Source organism: Xiphias gladius, chromosome 10, assembly GCF_016859285.1.
Source record: "Xiphias gladius isolate SHS-SW01 ecotype Sanya breed wild chromosome 10, ASM1685928v1, whole genome shotgun sequence".
Lineage (NCBI taxonomy): Eukaryota > Metazoa > Chordata > Actinopteri > Istiophoriformes > Xiphiidae > Xiphias > Xiphias gladius.
In genome coordinates this window covers 15,670,437-15,686,464 of record NC_053409.1, presented here as the reverse complement: position 1 = coordinate 15,686,464, position 16,028 = coordinate 15,670,437, and the positions used below count along the sequence as shown (strand labels likewise).

At 43.0% G+C, this 16,028-nt stretch overlaps 2 protein-coding genes across 5 annotated transcripts; both read right to left on the bottom strand.

Annotated features, from left to right (window-relative positions):
• Positions 1–871: 871 nt before the first annotated feature.
• On the bottom strand, positions 872–5,669 carry cldn23l (claudin 23-like). Of its 4 annotated transcripts, none has more exons than XM_040137642.1 (3): positions 5,451–5,669; positions 3,136–3,237; positions 872–2,998 (listed from the first exon to the last, which is right to left on the bottom strand). In XM_040137642.1, exon 3 carries the CDS (start codon positions 2,689–2,691, stop codon positions 1,933–1,935), a length of 759 nt encoding a protein of 252 aa, XP_039993576.1. In that variant the 5' UTR covers positions 2,692–2,998; positions 3,136–3,237; positions 5,451–5,669; the 3' UTR covers positions 872–1,932. The 4 variants fall into 4 exon arrangements, with proteins under 4 accessions (XP_039993576.1, XP_039993579.1, XP_039993577.1 ...); XM_040137645.1 differs by having other exon boundaries at positions 872–2,886; XM_040137643.1 differs by having other exon boundaries at positions 3,136–3,187.
• A 1,068-nt stretch (positions 5,670–6,737) lies between these two features.
• On the bottom strand, positions 6,738–15,702 carry grhl3 (grainyhead-like transcription factor 3). Its single transcript, XM_040137711.1, has 15 exons — positions 15,570–15,702; positions 13,809–13,983; positions 13,626–13,690; positions 12,476–12,752; positions 12,125–12,364; positions 11,367–11,478; positions 11,069–11,163; positions 10,240–10,398; positions 10,050–10,125; positions 9,830–9,954; positions 8,897–8,922; positions 8,692–8,777; positions 8,498–8,583; positions 8,213–8,277; positions 6,738–6,905 (listed from the first exon to the last, which is right to left on the bottom strand). The coding sequence occupies exons 1-15, from the start codon at positions 15,584–15,586 to the stop codon at positions 6,788–6,790; spliced, it is 1,722 nt and encodes a 573-aa protein (XP_039993645.1). The 5' UTR covers positions 15,587–15,702; the 3' UTR covers positions 6,738–6,787.
• Positions 15,703–16,028: the final 326 nt, after the last annotated feature.

The following is a 16,028-nucleotide window of genomic DNA, read 5'->3' as shown; positions in this document are numbered from 1 at the left end:
TGCGTTCCTTTACTTCTGTATGTCCACGTGCATGACTTTCAGCCTGTCAAGACTTTTCCTTGCATCCCGCACTTTGCGTTAGCTTTCTTTAAGCTTTGTGCCGAAGGTCACGTCACTGAAAATAATGCAGAAAACGTTCCATTTCAAACTACTTTACAGCAACTTGAGGTTAAATTAATTTACGGATTTAATTCTTTCAATAATGGGTTCAAAGCCTGAACCATTAGTTGAAAAATAGCAATAAACAACATAGGGTTTGTACAGTAAGTTGCAATATATAGTGTTACAGTGCAGAGTGTATTTGATGGTGCAGGTATGAGTAGACCCACACAAATTATGCAAAAAACAAAACATTTTCAAAGCAGTTCTTGTCCTATTTAAGTACAAAGTTAGTATACTGGAACTGATTTTCCAACCTACTACTACCAAATTCATTACATTGAACCCCTGGTCTAAACCGGCTGTCACTTGCTGAATGACGTTTGCTACTGACTGAAAGAACTAAATTGTTCATTCTCTCATCAGGTCACATAATGTAACATTAACACACATAATTCAGTGGGTTTACGTGCAGTGGCCTTGTCCGTTGTGCGTTGGCTGTGGTGATCTCTCTGCCCCTCAGCTTTTTGTGCAGACAATGTTTTTTTGAAATATTTGTCCAACTCTATAAATAGCCTCACTGTGTTTAATCATAGCAAAGATGTACACGTACAGTGTAATTAGTAAGGTATGATATCGCTGTGACACTAAGAGCAGAGGCAGTATCAGTATGTGGAGATTTATTCTGCATAGTATGAATCATGCATCATCATTTACACTGATTTCTGTTTTCAACAGTAGTGCAAGGATGCAGTGAACGGTGATTGTTCGAAATATTGTTGAAATGTTTTATTCAGTGCAGAATGCAAGTATGAACACACTATAACAGGTTAACACCAAAAAAGCAATTTGCAAAGAATAAACAACACCATGATACACATCCTCCTCTTCAAACACTTGTCTCTCCTCACTGTTTGTGTTACCAAGTCAGTAACCTCACATTCGTTAGATGAAGGCTCCTTAGTGAAGGTATCATACAAACATTTACCCTGACAGACAGGCTAAGAAATTAGCGGGTCACTTCTGATGTGTTTACAGTAATCCGACCTTTAAAAGTGGTCTTTTTCATTGCTTGCAGTGATAAAAAAAAAAAAAACAGTAAAAAACAGATTCCGCATTCTTATGCAGAAAATCATTCAAGACTGTTGGCTGGATTCCAAAGAACCATATTCGCAAAGGTGACAAAAAGAAATGTGATATTTATTAGTTAAATATCACATCCCATATCACATTAAATAATAGTTAAACTCTAAACTAAAGGGTACAGATGAAATCCAGTCTTTAAAATTTTACAATGGTAATCTATATAATGAAATCTAAAACTATCATCCTTCTGTTTTTGAAAAACTAACGTAATCTAAACAGCTGCTAATCTGCTCTTATAATTTATCACAAATATTTTACATTTCACAGTTTTTTTCGGACACAAACAATTTCATGTTTCTTGCTAACAGTACAAAGGCATGGCTACAATGATAAAGGCAGCACAAAGAGATACTTCAATCATGTTTCACTACATGGTGCAGTTAAAGGCAGCAGGAACTTGAGCTCTTTTCAACCACGATGATCTTAATGAATCTGTAACAATCTTTTGTACTCCATGAATCATCACTTTGTTTTCTACACCTCAAAATTATGTTTCTGTATAGGCAATAAGAGGCAATTACATCCACCAGAGCACATTCATCGAGTAGCGGCAATGTTCTGTGGTTCACTGTCATTTTTTTGATCAACTCATTTCATTCAGTGGCAGATTCATTAGCTGATGAGTTGGAAGTGCCTACATGTCCAGATTTGTTCATCTTTAAGTCTTTTAAGTCTGAGGTTTACTCTCTAACAGCTGACCTCATATACATCTGTGTCTGGCTTGTTGGTAATCTCTGGACACGAGCGGCACGCAGGGCAGACAGGCAGCTCTGGGCAGGACGGGCAGGTCAGACATCTTGGTCGTTTGAAGCTGAACAGCAGCGCACTGCCCCCCAGCACTTGTAAACAGGAACCCAGCCATCCAAAGTAGAGCGAGCCGGCTGGGCGCAGGCTGAGGTGGGGGAACCTGTGGTTATTGATCCCTTGACTAGGATCTACCAACCCCAGTCTCCCAAGGTTGTGGGTGTACACGCCAAGGGCTGTCAGGCTCAGCAGCCCGGCCATCACCACCAGGAGTCCACCAGTGGCTGCCACACCTCTCAGAGGTAGATCTGTCCAGCACCGGACTCCAATACAAGCCAGGACAATACCGGCGCCACACAGGAACAAGGAGGTCAGGACCAAACCTTGCGCTAGGCGAACCCGTGGGTCTCTCTGGTATGGACCCGCTACAGGCCAGCACTGCTTCAGCTCGGAGTGCTCCACCTGCAGGCAGCTCTCCCAGAGTCCATCAGAGCGCAGCAAAAGCAGAGCCGCCACTGACCCAGACCTGACCCCCGTCCCTTGACCTTTGACTCCTGACCGAAGAAGTGACCCCGGCCCTGTCATGCCCAGACGTGCCTGTCCCTCCCTCCACTGAGGGGTGATTGCGGCAGTGAAGACAAGGACCAATCCCAAAGGGGCAAACACAATCCCCATCACCATGGAGGCTGGAGTGTGCATCATAAGTGGTACAACCCTGATTCTCTGGGAAAATTCTTGAGAAAAAAGATAAAACCGTACCTATGCTCAATGTCTTTTCCAGTGTGGCTATTTTCCAAAAGAAAGATGACAGTGGCTGCTCCTCCTCCAGACACCGATGCTGATAGTTATTATCATATGTCAATGTCACGGGACCCCTCAGAACAGTGTGGATCTAGTCTGAAAAAATTAGACAACACGGCTGTGATGATGAAGAGGATAAAATCTCTCTTGTTTCCAGTCACAATTCACAAATATCTCCTCTGACCACACACTTCTGAATTAGCTGCGTCTGCAAGGAAACAGAGAACTTTCTTCATGAATATGCAAACATCAGCTATTAGCAAAAGCAACAACAAAAAAAAGGTTAATAAAAAGATCAGAAAAATTTAAGTTCCACAGCTTAATAAAGAAGAGTTCATCGATTACCTCTTCCTTGAAACTCTCCTGCCGTTTGCGGAAGACTCTTCATTCTGACCGTCTGAGTGAAAGAGAAAGACTCAGTCAGAGAGGGAGGCAGTGCTTGTCAGGCTGAAGTGATGGAAAGAGAGGGAGACAGAGGCAGAGATATGAGATGAAACAGAGGTGTGAAGCGGAGCAGAGACAAGTGTTTCGAGCAGCCGGAAAAAAGCAGAAGGAGGTCTGGTTTCACTGCTCCAGCGCAGCGACAGAAAAAGACTGAACGGTCGATGCCTGTCTCTGTTGCTAGGATACGATAACCTGGCCAGTCTCAATGTGACAGAGTTTGTGTGGCTGTATTTATCACGAGACCTAGTTAGACTCCTCTCTATACAAGAGCCACAATGTGTACTCAAATGGCGACATACTGGAGTTCAGCTGTGCATGTGTATGTGTGTTGCTGTTTTCTCAAAGCCAGATGTGACCTTGGAAGGATTCAGCAGGGTTAGTAATTATGTCAGGCCAGCATCTGAACGTAGAGTCCAGCTACAGTGTCTCAGCCTGGAGAAAGAAAGACAGAATTACCCTCAGCGACGGGGACAAAACATCTTGAGGACGCGCTACTCATGCAGACACACACAAACTCAAGCACAATCAGTACGCATCTCTTTTAACGACGACAAAGGAGCTATTATCATGAGCAAGTCAACCTTGCTTCATATTCTGTCATTTTCCACAGCAGGTAAATAGGCAGTACAGATTTTAAAGTCAGAAAACAGTACATTTTTTCCTCCAAACTTTCTTCTTATACCCAAAACCCGGTGTGTTGATGAAATATGAGGCAAGCTATAAATTGTTTTTGGGTTTCCTGTCACTTTTGGTTACGAACTAATCCTAAAATCTATCCCTTACTACTTGCAGTACATTTAAAAAAAAGAACTTCACAGGGAAAAATCAAAAGTAAAAGGTCATTAAATATCTAAAAATAATAGAATTATAGCCCATATAGGACAAGGTTCACAAACTTCCGAGCTGTAATGACTGGAATATTTTACACGATAGGATCATGTGATCTCCACATAAAAAAATAAAAATAAATAAAATGGCTACCAAAGTCACTTCTTTGTAGCAACAAGCTACAACAAAACATATGAGTAACTCTTACTGGCAGGGGGTACAGTGTTATAAATAATCTAACGGATTTTTTTTGTGAACTGGAGCAGGCTCAGTGCTGTTGATGGCTGTGAAAATTTCTGACCTTCTGGGAAAGAATTTGCTCGGTACTGCAGTATTGCTGAACTGTGAGGGTCACAATCCAACATAAAGCCCTGGCGAGAATGTCCAGCCCATATGTTTCATGTTTGTATATGTATACCTGAATAATGGTGTGAAATTTCTTCTGAAAATGTCGCCGGAGGCTTGATTACATTTAGCTTGAGAAGACTGACCAATCACCTCTATTAAAGTGTTTAATTTGTTAGACACTCCGGCATCTATCAGTCTAAAATTATACTAGAATATATACTAGACATATATTTACTGGAATATACTAGAATATAGAGGAATATAATATACTAGACTAGAATAAAACAGCCCTGAGAATGTCTGGATGTTGAAGAGATGGAAAAAAGTGGAGTGGATTTTCATAAACACATACCTTCGCTCATGTGTCATCAGTGCTGACAAAATCAATGCTGACATTGTGACTGGAAACATGGCAGTGGTTCCTGTTTTGCTATTTTCCCGTTTTACTGACATGACGGGAAAGAGAGAAGACGACAGACACGAGGATCTGAGACCGGACCCAGCTGTCAGGACATCATTGCTTCTCTGCATTAGTAGTGAATTAAGTGGGTTTGACAGTCGGCTGCCTGATAAAGTCTCACCTCATTCAAGGTTCAAGGTGTTTCGTACAAAGGTATCACTTCTTACTAATATGTTCTCTCTTTGTTTTTTAATCAAGTAGAGTTTTTATTTTTTTCCGTTTGAGCTAGAATTAGAAATGCACTTAGAAATCTTTTTTTTTTTTTTTTTTTTAAATCATTTAAGTCCCATCAAACACTGCACCTGCCAAGTCCACTGCCACTGCAGTGATGTACTGTAAATGCATTGACTTGACAAGATGCCCGATTGTTTCAATGCAGAGGTGGCAAGAATAAAGGCACGGAAACATCTGCAGAGGCACAGCATCGAAGAGGCTGGTCGTAAATTCAAAATGATGAACATACTTTAGGTTATCAATAGCCCCAACACTCTCTCTCTCTCTAACAGGGACATTTTTAGCGACTGCAAGCGCACACACACGCGCGAACAAACACACAGCCCATGAAGTCACAGTCACTTACGATTCAGGAGGGGTTGTGTGTATCTCACTGCAGGTCGGTTGCTGCCTCTCTACTCTCTTCTGAACGTTTAAATTGTTTCTCTGTGGCACCAGATGGTGCAGCCACATCTTCATTATTCATGCTCTCTCTTCTCTCTCATCTATCTTTGCTTCAGCAGTCTCCCCACCTTGTTTGTCCTTGTGTCTGTGCCTTCCGGCTGTCTCCCCGCCTGTCTGCGTCTCTGCCTCTGTCTCACTTTGCGTGTGTGTGTGTGTGTGTGTAAGCCTCTCACGTCGACTTGCTGAAGGATGTCTGTGATATATCTAGGACGGAGTGCCTCCCTGCTTTCCCTGTCTGTGTCACCAAATAGGGGAAAACAGTTAGCTTTTCTGACCTTTATGCGTAATAACTGAGAGTCCACAGAAGCTACTATGCATTTTCTTTAATTTCTTACAAAAGGGGACAAGATTGGACTAATAAAACCAAAATTTGCCATTGTATAATAATGAAATATTACAAGGATACATGTTCGCTTTGAAATGATGCGTAACATTTTACACACACACGCACACATACACACGCTTAAACACACACATACTATGAAAGTCCTCTGGCAGGCCTCAAGGTTTTAGGGGTTCGAACTGTTTCCAGGAAAAAAGTCTGTGGTTATACCATACAGTCAGGAAATGTCCACAGCTTTGGGCTAAATGGTGGCCAATACTAACTCATGTGTGGTTTTATGGGTGGAAATGTGTGACTTTAGGTTCAGAATGCGACGGAGGCCATTTTAGTCGTGAAACTAACAGGAACCTAGAGGAAGATACTTCTGGCAGTGAAAAACATGGCTTGCAGGATGTGGGTGAGAAGGCACCATTGGCTCTTGCTGAAGAAATGATGAGTACACTGAAAGCAGCAAGAATAGCAACATCTGAAAATGCTGAAAATACGCTGTACACAAATCATGTACAGGGTGCTGTGAAAAAAATTGAAATACATAGCAATTTGTGGAAAATGGATTGCAACATGCACATGGCTAGCTCATAAAACACTGTCATATTAAAATCTATTTACATTATATATGTACAGAGTGTTCATTATAATTGCTCTTACGTTACATAAAACAAAATTATAAGAATTGGGGCGAGTGGTATTTACAAAATCAAGAAACAATTTGACATTTTCATCTGAAATCACAAAAACTGGAGAGGTCTCTTCAATCCAGTTCTCTCTTTGGTTTCGGCTGTCCATAGCTTACATTGTCTCTGACTGGGCAGTGCTTTGAGAGATGGTTTAAACTGGCAGCTGTGATTTTTTTTTTTTTTTTCCATCCTTCAGTAAAGCAGGCAGCTGACTTGTTCTCATACTTCAATGAGAGTGACCTGGAACTGGCCGGAGATCACCTCTGACAGCTCAATGAGGAAGGCCGACTGGTTGGTGTAGTGTTCAACGATGTTATCGTCCATGTTGACGAAAATCCTGAAGAAAAGACAGGCAAAAATGAAAGGGTAATCCAGTGATCCTGGGGGAAAAATCTATCAGTGGTGCACGGTAAGTGGGACAAATCAAAATGGATTAACCTGTTTAAATAAAAATCTATTCATCTCCAAAACTAGATTATGTCAATCGGCTCTAAAACGGGTTATGCCCTACTTTTCACTCAAGTGTGACTAAAGCAACAAATCCCCAGGTTTCCTGTTAGGGCTAAGCGCGTCATCTGTTTTAAAGGAAACTTCTCAGGTGGAAAAAACAGTAGTGGCATATCTCCTGCATCAGTAGGAGCAGTAAAACGGGTCACTCTCTTCCTCCTCCCCAACACTGACACTAACCTGTAAGTCCTTAAGGCTTTAATGCCCAAACTAACCTCACGCATTCTGCCTGCAGGGACGGGGCTGATTGAAAACAAGAGCAAAAGAGGAGGGAGGGAACTGCAGGGAGAATGTAACCCAACCTGTTAGCCTAGCTGCTCCCACTGCTGAGATTGCTGCTAACAAGCAGCCGGAAAATCACCCAAGGTGTTGCGGCCTCTGCCAGAAGGGCATGCTGTCATTTCAAGGCATGCCCTATGATCTCCTCCAGGAAGTGACCCAAACTATCACCAGGTCGACAGCTGAAGCAGTGTCAACGCTTGAGACACTGCCGACCTATAATGATAATTAGTTTACAAGTAGATCTTTGTGAATCATCAGTCATCAAGAGAGGAGGTGACCTTTTCATTACCGCTGGACTGCCACCTTTTTTCCTAATATCTAATGAGGAAATGAATCACAGTGATGTTCTTTTTTTAAGTGCACATCTTAAGAACTCATCTGACCTTTGTCAATAGGTAGCTGATATCAATGCAACAGCTCTCAACTTGATGTGACTAACTTTAACTACGGACCAGTGACTAAGCCTCGAGAGTCTTTAACAAACCAGATATTTCTTTCAACACTGCAAAGCCTTCTGATGCTCCGATGAGATGAGATTATGAAAACATAAAAGAAGTACAACAATCAACCATAACTCAAACTGCAGGACTTTTGAAATGTTTTCATCTTCCCTCAGTCATCTGTCTTTCTTTCTGGCGGAGCTGCAATTAACACATTCCAGCAGGCCAAGCCAACTAACCAACCTACCCGGTCCGTCAACATGAGCTTCCTTAAAGGAAGATGAGATTAAAAACACAACCTCAGCCCTGAATTTATGATCATCTTCTGTGTACGCCTTTCACCAAACTTTGTGTGTTAAGACAGTTGCATAATAGCCGTGCATTAGACATATCAAGGCAACAATAAGATACTCACCCTCTCTTGCATTTTTTGTAGATTTTCCCAACGGTGTCTTTTGGCACACCGTACTTTTCTGAAATCTGAGGAAGGAAAGGAATATGAGATGACAGTTAACATGACCTCCTGCTGAAAGAAAGACGATATACTTGAGGGATAACGTACGGTAAAGTTAATGCCATGTGAGCGTGATGTGTGAATATGCGTTTGTTGGAAGGTAACAGCAGATCCTCAGAAATCAGGTCAGATAAATCAGGAATGTGTTTTTTGTGGGTGTATTTGATGCAGTCATGTGATACTTACAGCGTCTCGTAGGCCTGACAGCGTTGGCGTGCTCAGCATGAGCGCATCAAACACCTCCTCTGCGCCTGTCCGAACGTACAACAGAACTAACAGAAAAGAAAACAGAAAAGAAAAAGAAAAAACGTTTAGATGACAAAGGGTCATTGGCTCATTACTGATGATTATTATCTACGGACTTTTAGTGTCCTATCTACCTCTCTGCGGGTCTTCTCTTCGGGCTTGCTTGCTGGGTGGAGAGCTGTTCTGGTCTCTCTCTGGATACAACCTTTTCAGAGTACTCCTGGCAACACAAGTCGAACATTCACATTAGACAAAAGCAGCCACTATGTGTCTGTATGAAACTAGCTTACTGTGATGGGCAGATGTTAACATTGCCTTGTGTTTACTATCTATGCTTACCTTTCGATCTCGTCCATGGGAGCGGCCTAGAGAGACAGAAAGAGAAAGAGTGGAGATCAGAGATCTGCTTAGACACAACTCCGCTGATAAAGGCAGTGCTTAGTGTCCCCATCCCCAGCATTATCTGTGCGTAACACCTTCAAAAAGGAATGTAATCATTACTTTAAGACTTCATTTCCCATAACCTCTAACAAAACCACATAAGCGTGGACACTGATGGAGAGACACAGATAGGACCATCCTACGCTTTATCGTACTGGCCAATCAAAGACATTTTCTGTCTTTTGTAATTGCTGGTCTTGTTTTTGCATATTCTTTATTTGTTTCACCCACTGTATGGTAGGGATGTTGTATCTAAATTATCAGTATATCAACAGTTTCTTCTTGTTTCATCCAATGTCTCTTTGCCTCTACACAAACACAATCTGTCTCACGCACACATATCTCTCTATACTCTGTTCTGTGGGAACACTGGCCTGTCTGAACAGCACACTCCCCTCTCTGTTTTTGCAAGTGTGTGTGAGTGAAAGAAAAAGAGAATATGAGGGTGGCGCAAACTGAATGTCAGCTGTCTGTGTGTCTGAGTGTTGCTGCACCAGGTGTGTGTGTTTTTGTGTAAGCCCCTATGGCTTAATCTCAGGCTCAGTAGCTGTAGTGGCTTGTTCTGGTGCCTGGTTTCGGCTCCAGTTAGCTCATCTGATCTCATGTCGGTGCTTCACCTCACTTTCGCTGACACCATCCCCTCCTCCCTCTTCCCAGCCCACTTTTCCCACCACATTCTTTCCCACAGCTTTTTCCCGACTCTCTCGTGCCTGTCCTCTTGCCTACAGGGAACATGATTCCCTCAGGACAGGTGGAGAGGAGAGGAGAGGAAAGGAAAAAGCGGCAGAGAGGTGCGAGCAATTATAAAGTACAGTGAAAAGGGGTACCTACCATGCGCTGTAAGCTGGAGAGGTGTGTTTCTGGAATAAAGAGAACTGGCTGGGTGACGTGGTCATCCATAGTCTGGAAGAAGGTAGACTCACTGCCCATGGAGCTGGTCACCAAAGACTTGTTGGCTGGAAATAAAGCACGAATGCCCCACAATGTTAGAACACACTCTCCCAGATAGTGCAATTATCTTAAAAAGGTGCTGTTTATTTGCTACACTCACTGTTAGCATCATTAGTGTTCTTTCCCCTCCTCTTGCTCTTCTTCCTCTCCTCGTCGCGCATCTTCCTCTCCGCACCCTGGGGACATCCCACACATTCACATGGTTACAATAATGACCTTGGCTTAGTGGTTGGCCAAATTTAATCATGTGTCAAAACGGCGAATGAAGTGAAATGACACCAGTGACGTACCTTATCACAGAAAATCTTGACCTGGCAAGCAGCTCTGTGTATGAGCTGGTTGGTTCCTGAGCTGAAGTCGTAAGTGTCAATCTGTAGGTTTAAAGGCAGGCCTTTCACCCCCTTCTGAGAGGAGAAGTCAGTGCTCAGGGAGTTGATGCCAATGTACACCTTGAGAATAAGAAAAGAGGGTATTTAAAATGCATCATGTTGGCATCAGGTTTTTTTCTGATGTTTCTAAGTTTCTAATTTCTTTTTTTGCGCATGTGTCCCAATCGAGACATAAGGAGAGGTTCTAGAGACGCATGCCAATGAAAGCAAATGAAGAAGCTGATGACATTGATAAAAACAGATACTGATTTGTTGGTTTAAAAAGTGAGAGAACCTGCTGTTCTCCCTGTCATTTCTGTCTCGAAAAAGACACCTCTCCACGTTTATTTCGCTCTGTCTTCTTCCTTGTTTGCTTTTCTAAACCATTAACGCACAATCTTCGACTTAGTCTCTATCCTCTCCTTGATCCCTCTATGACCTCCATTTCTATGCATAAAGTTGCCTCTCTTCCTGCTCCCAGCAGGGTTTGGTGGCCCCACCCCTGTGCCTTTGGGCCACAGAGATGCTCGCATAAGCTCTTGTGGTTCTCGCCTGCTGTGGTGAAAGGAGCCTTGGGGACAAAAAACATATCTGGGATTCCGCTCCTCCCTCCTCTGCCACTCCTCTCTCCACCTCCCTTTTCTACCTTTCCTCTCTTTTCCTCTAAATCTTCCACCTGTTCTGCTACTTCTCTCTTCAGAGAATTGGCCTTCCCCTGTCACTCACTAGTTTGATAGTGAAGTGTGTTTACCTTGGCTTCTTCACTGGGGTTCCACACAAAGGAGAGAGCATTGAAAGCCACCTCCTCTACGTTGCTAATGCCGCTGAACACTTCTTTGTAGTCCGCTATAAAAAGAAAAACATTTTATTGTTCATTTTCCTGTTCTGCATACATTTCTCAGGTTTCTAGTCAGATGGGAATGATTGCTTAATTCTCTTATGTAACACACAACTAAGGAAATCTTTCATTTTTATGTCCTTGGTGTTAAGTGTCCATGTACAGGTGTACAACGACCTTGTGTGTGTATTTTTGTGTGAGAAGAACATACCAATATCTATGACCCTCTGCTTGACAGTTGGCTGCCGTGCATGCCAGTGGTTCCAAAAGCGGAGCTGCATTTCTGGGCTCTTGTCATTCTCAAACACAGCCATCACTACTGTCTAAAGTGGAGAAAGAAAAGGTGACAGAAATGCAGAGAAATAAGTGCATTTGTCAAACTGAATGCGACTCCATACACCTGCCTATGTCTCCAAGAATCACCAGCTCTCCTTTAAAAACCACCATGTTCCATTCATCACTCTAAATCCCCCCTTTCTCCTCGCATTGTCAGTTATTTGCAGTGAGCTGGTGTGTATTTGGGTATATTCTTATCCTGGGATTCGCTCAACAAAGAAAAGGGCTGTCGCCTATGTTTTTAAACCACACCACACCTTTTCCCCGCTTCTTGTCCACTCCTCTTTTTTTCCATTCTGAGCCGAGCTGAGCTCCGCTGCACTCTGGCCTCATTACATCACTGCACGAATAAATTACACAGGGCAGAACACTGTAATTTTAATGGTACCAGCCCACTGTGCAGGGTGTCAGCAGGGAATTAATCACAGAGGAGCTGGTTCCAAGGGAGGGACAGATACTTGGAAAGGGTTTGCTCAGTGGCATGCAAAGAATCTATGTATTCATGAGCCCGTGAAAAAAAGCCTGAGGGAAGGATGCCATTTTGAACAATAGCTTTTTACAAAACATATACACAAAAAAAAAAATTCTAACTTAACTAAAACTTGTTTCTGTTAATGTGTCACCATGACTCACTTTGACTTTGGTGGCAGTGAGGCAGGCACTGCTGTCCACTCCGTGGAGAGTGATGGGGTAGAACTGTCCCTTGTTCAGGTAGACCATGGGCAGCTCGCTGGATTTGTAAGGGGAAGCCAGGGGAGCTCCCAGGGAAAACTGGAACTCACTCCTGAATCTCTCTGGTGGGGAGGCAGTGTAGGAGCCAGAGTAGACGGGGCTGGGTTGGTCCTCAGGGAAGGGATCGCTGTAAGGAAGAGCCTGACATCCACACAAGGATATGTATTAATAAAGGAGAGAGGGAGAGGCCCAAAGAAGGACTAGCTATACATGAAACAGGGCTCAGCTTTCTAATAATGACACAATGTTTACCTCATTGCTGGGGTCGGGGAAAGCACTGGGCTCTGGCCACTTCTGCAGCAGGGAGTCAAAGATGATATTGAGCTCCTGTTTGTCGTAAGTGTCAGCCACCACACTGGTCAAGGTTGTGTAGGTGTCTGAGGTGGTGGGAACAGAGATGGGCAGGGAGGTGGTTTGTTTGGATCCCAAAACTTCCTGGGGATGGCTTGTGGGAATGCTCTCAGAGAGCATCTTCATAACGTTAGCGGACGCCTCCAGGGAAACCAGCTCATTGGTACTGGTTGGAGTCCTGGTGGGGCGGGAGGAAAAAAGATAAAAAATAACACAAAAAAGGTGAAAATGAGAAAGTAGGGGGGAAAGAGAAAGCTGATCAATTACAACAGCTGAGCCACTTTTGTGAGGTCAGCATGACTCAGTAAGGAAACAAGCAGCCTTAAAGGGACTGGCTGTAGTGTGCCTTAAACATTACAGAAGCCTACAGACAGCCTGTGCAAACAGTCAGTAAAAGCACTTCGGTTCTCAGCACACACAGCTACCGCGAGGTGAGCTCGCAGAAAGACAGGGTTTGAGTCTGGGTGGGAACTATTTGTCTCTTAATCCACTTTTTTTTCTTCTCTGTGTTTGAGTTTCTCTGTTAAAAATGTTTGAGGGGACAACACTGCGCCCCAACAATGGCCATTTCTCACCCGCCTAAGAAGGAGTAGTAATAGGGGGCTCAGCGAAGACAGAGGGAGGAAAACAACCGTACGTCCGCCTGTTGTGAAACTCTTTAAGCAAGCCAGAGAAGACGATAGACAGAGGCTAGATGGATGGAAGGACTGGAGAGGTAGACAATAATCCCTCTGACTGTGTTTGACTTGAGGATTACCCACTCAACTGTTAATGACCTCCCAAGGCCCTGGCTTTCTCTTTTTTTGTTATTGATGCTCTCGAAAATACTTTTAATTTAGTGATAACGGGATGGGATAGAAATAAAAGCAGGACATCATTTAGACTTTTTAATAATATGTCATTTTTATAGTTTTTGACGATTTAACAGTGAAATGCCATGTGCACTTTTCTTAGCAAAAATGTGCAAAGTGTGCAATGAAGATACATAAAGTTGTATATAAATTCACAACTATTAGGTGAACAGATGGACTATCTGTCTATGAGCTCTTACCTCTCTGTTATTTTGTTGATGTTATTGCCACGGCTGCAGGCAGCATTCTTCTGGTCTTTCTGGCTCTGGAAAAATAAAAACAAAATTAAAAAGTCAACAAAAACAAGATCTTAAAATTGACTCTTCAGATTACGAATGTAACTCTCTTCGGTTTCCCGTTGGTACTGATTCTACATTATCTACCTTGCACTGTTCATAGAGCATGGTCAGTGCTGCCAGGTCGTCTCCAGGGTGGAGTCTGGGTTTGGAGTGGTTCAGCTCAGGGACGGGGCCCTCCAGGTAGGACCAGGAGTCCATGATGTAGTTTGTATAATGGCTATAGTTGAAGTTCTCGCTCTGAAAAACCAGTCCCAGAGTCCTATGGAGAAGAGAAAATAGGTGAGAGTGATTGATTGAACAGACATGTTGATTGAAAAGGGGTAAAAATTTAGAATCGTCCAGTTGTCCACCAAGGAAATAAATGCGTTCAAGTGTGTTTGTGTTTATGCTTATGCGACCCATATGGGTTGAGAAAGCGAGAGCAAACTGCAGCTCAGCTGCAGCACCTGAGCCTTGGAGCATTGTACATACTTGCCCCTGAGCTCGAAGGGTTTCGATTGCAAAACCACTAAGCTGAGTGACATCCCTCCGGAGCAGAGGTGTCAAAAAAGTTTAAAAAGCCAAGGGCCACCCACCAACACCATCGCACATGCACGTACACATATCTAGCGTTTTGTGGTTTCCAGTGTTGTGAACGGTAAACAAACAACATTCCTTAATGTTATATAAGCCTTCTTATATGCAAAGATCTCAAAAGAGATTACAAGACTTTCTTAAGAAGTAAATAGAAACCCACAACCGTCACTGAGGTGAACTCTGGTTTTAGATATCACTTGTAAAAAAAAAAAAAAAAAGGTAAAAAAATAAAGCTTGGGACGCTGATGATTAGATTTGTTTGGAGAGACTTGCAGTAACATTAGATTGCTAATATCCTGTCTGCTGGGATAAACTCCCTTTTGAGTTTGTCTGAAGTAGCTACTGAACAAATAGCAAGTTTGCTCTGGATAAACAGTTAATTAAATATGCTGACAGGAGGGGAAGAGCACAGGTGTTCACAAGCAAAGCAAAACCGAAGTTTAAGGAGAAATCGAAGGATTAAAGAAGAGTAGTGAATGCATATTAACACAGCACCCTTAAAAGTAGAAATACTGTATTTGAGCAATGGAATACTGGTCATTTTAACGTTTGTTTCGATGCAAAATTATTGGCTTTGTTTATGTCTGTTTCAGTGATATTTCAGCGCCATTACAAAAACTAAAAAAAAAACTCATACACCTGCTCTAAGATGCACTTGTCTCTCCGTCTCACACTCAGACACCTCAGAAAAACCTGAGCGCCACACAACTCTATTAGTCACTCTCCATTTCCCCCTAAAACCAGCCGAGTGCAGATGTTTTTACACGGACACGGGGTTGAGGGGTTTGTGTCTAGGGTTTCGCCATTGTGTAATTCAATGCATTACATGCGGCCTTTGCCTTCTGTCTCCATCCAACACCTTGAGACGAGATTCTTATTTCCTGGTCTCCTTTTGTGCTCTTTGGCCCCTAGGTGAGTGACAACACAAACCGAAACAGACCCGCTACAAACACAGCCTCAGGTTTGTGTGTGTGTTTCTGTCTGTGTGTTAAAACTATCCATATCGGTTTCCCCTACAAAACCCCCCTTTCTTAAAACAGGGATCTTTCACATGGGGGTCCCATTGCAGATGGAAACAAGGGGGGGGGGGGGGGGTCTGTCTCCCAGACTGGAATCTAACAATCTTACATAAAACATTTACTGTGTTGCACAAAGTCTAAACCAAAATGCGTTTACCTTAGCCGATGAACAAAAAATGTTGGGGGAAAAAAATCTTGATGAAGCACAATTTTAGACCAAAACAGAAGAAAATATCCTCACAGAACTTACTCAGTCTCTTTGGTCATGTCTCCAGTCCAAGTCAGCCGGAATATATTTCCTTTACTTTCAACTCTTCGCTATTTCCGTGTAGTTCTCTCTCTGTGTCGGTGAGTCTATCAGTCTAGCAGAGAAGAGCAGTGACACACAGATGATTCAAGTGTTGTGATTCCCTCTGAACGGGGCCCAGATTTATTTCATGCCAGCGCAGACTTTCCCTCTCTCTTCTGATTGGCTGAGAGCTTAGAAACAGGTGTCTGATGGGACAGGTGTAAGATTATTAACTCTTCCCAGGCTGGAGAGAAACTGGCTTGCATGTTTATGAGTGTGTGCAGCGAAGAGAGCACTTTGCAAGACAATCTAAGGCAGGAGTGTTTTGAATCTCATTATCTTACTGGATAAAAGAGTGAGATTGGGGATCCCAGAGGTGTGAAAGGTTTGGTAATGAGTCTGAGAAAGGCAGGAGAGATC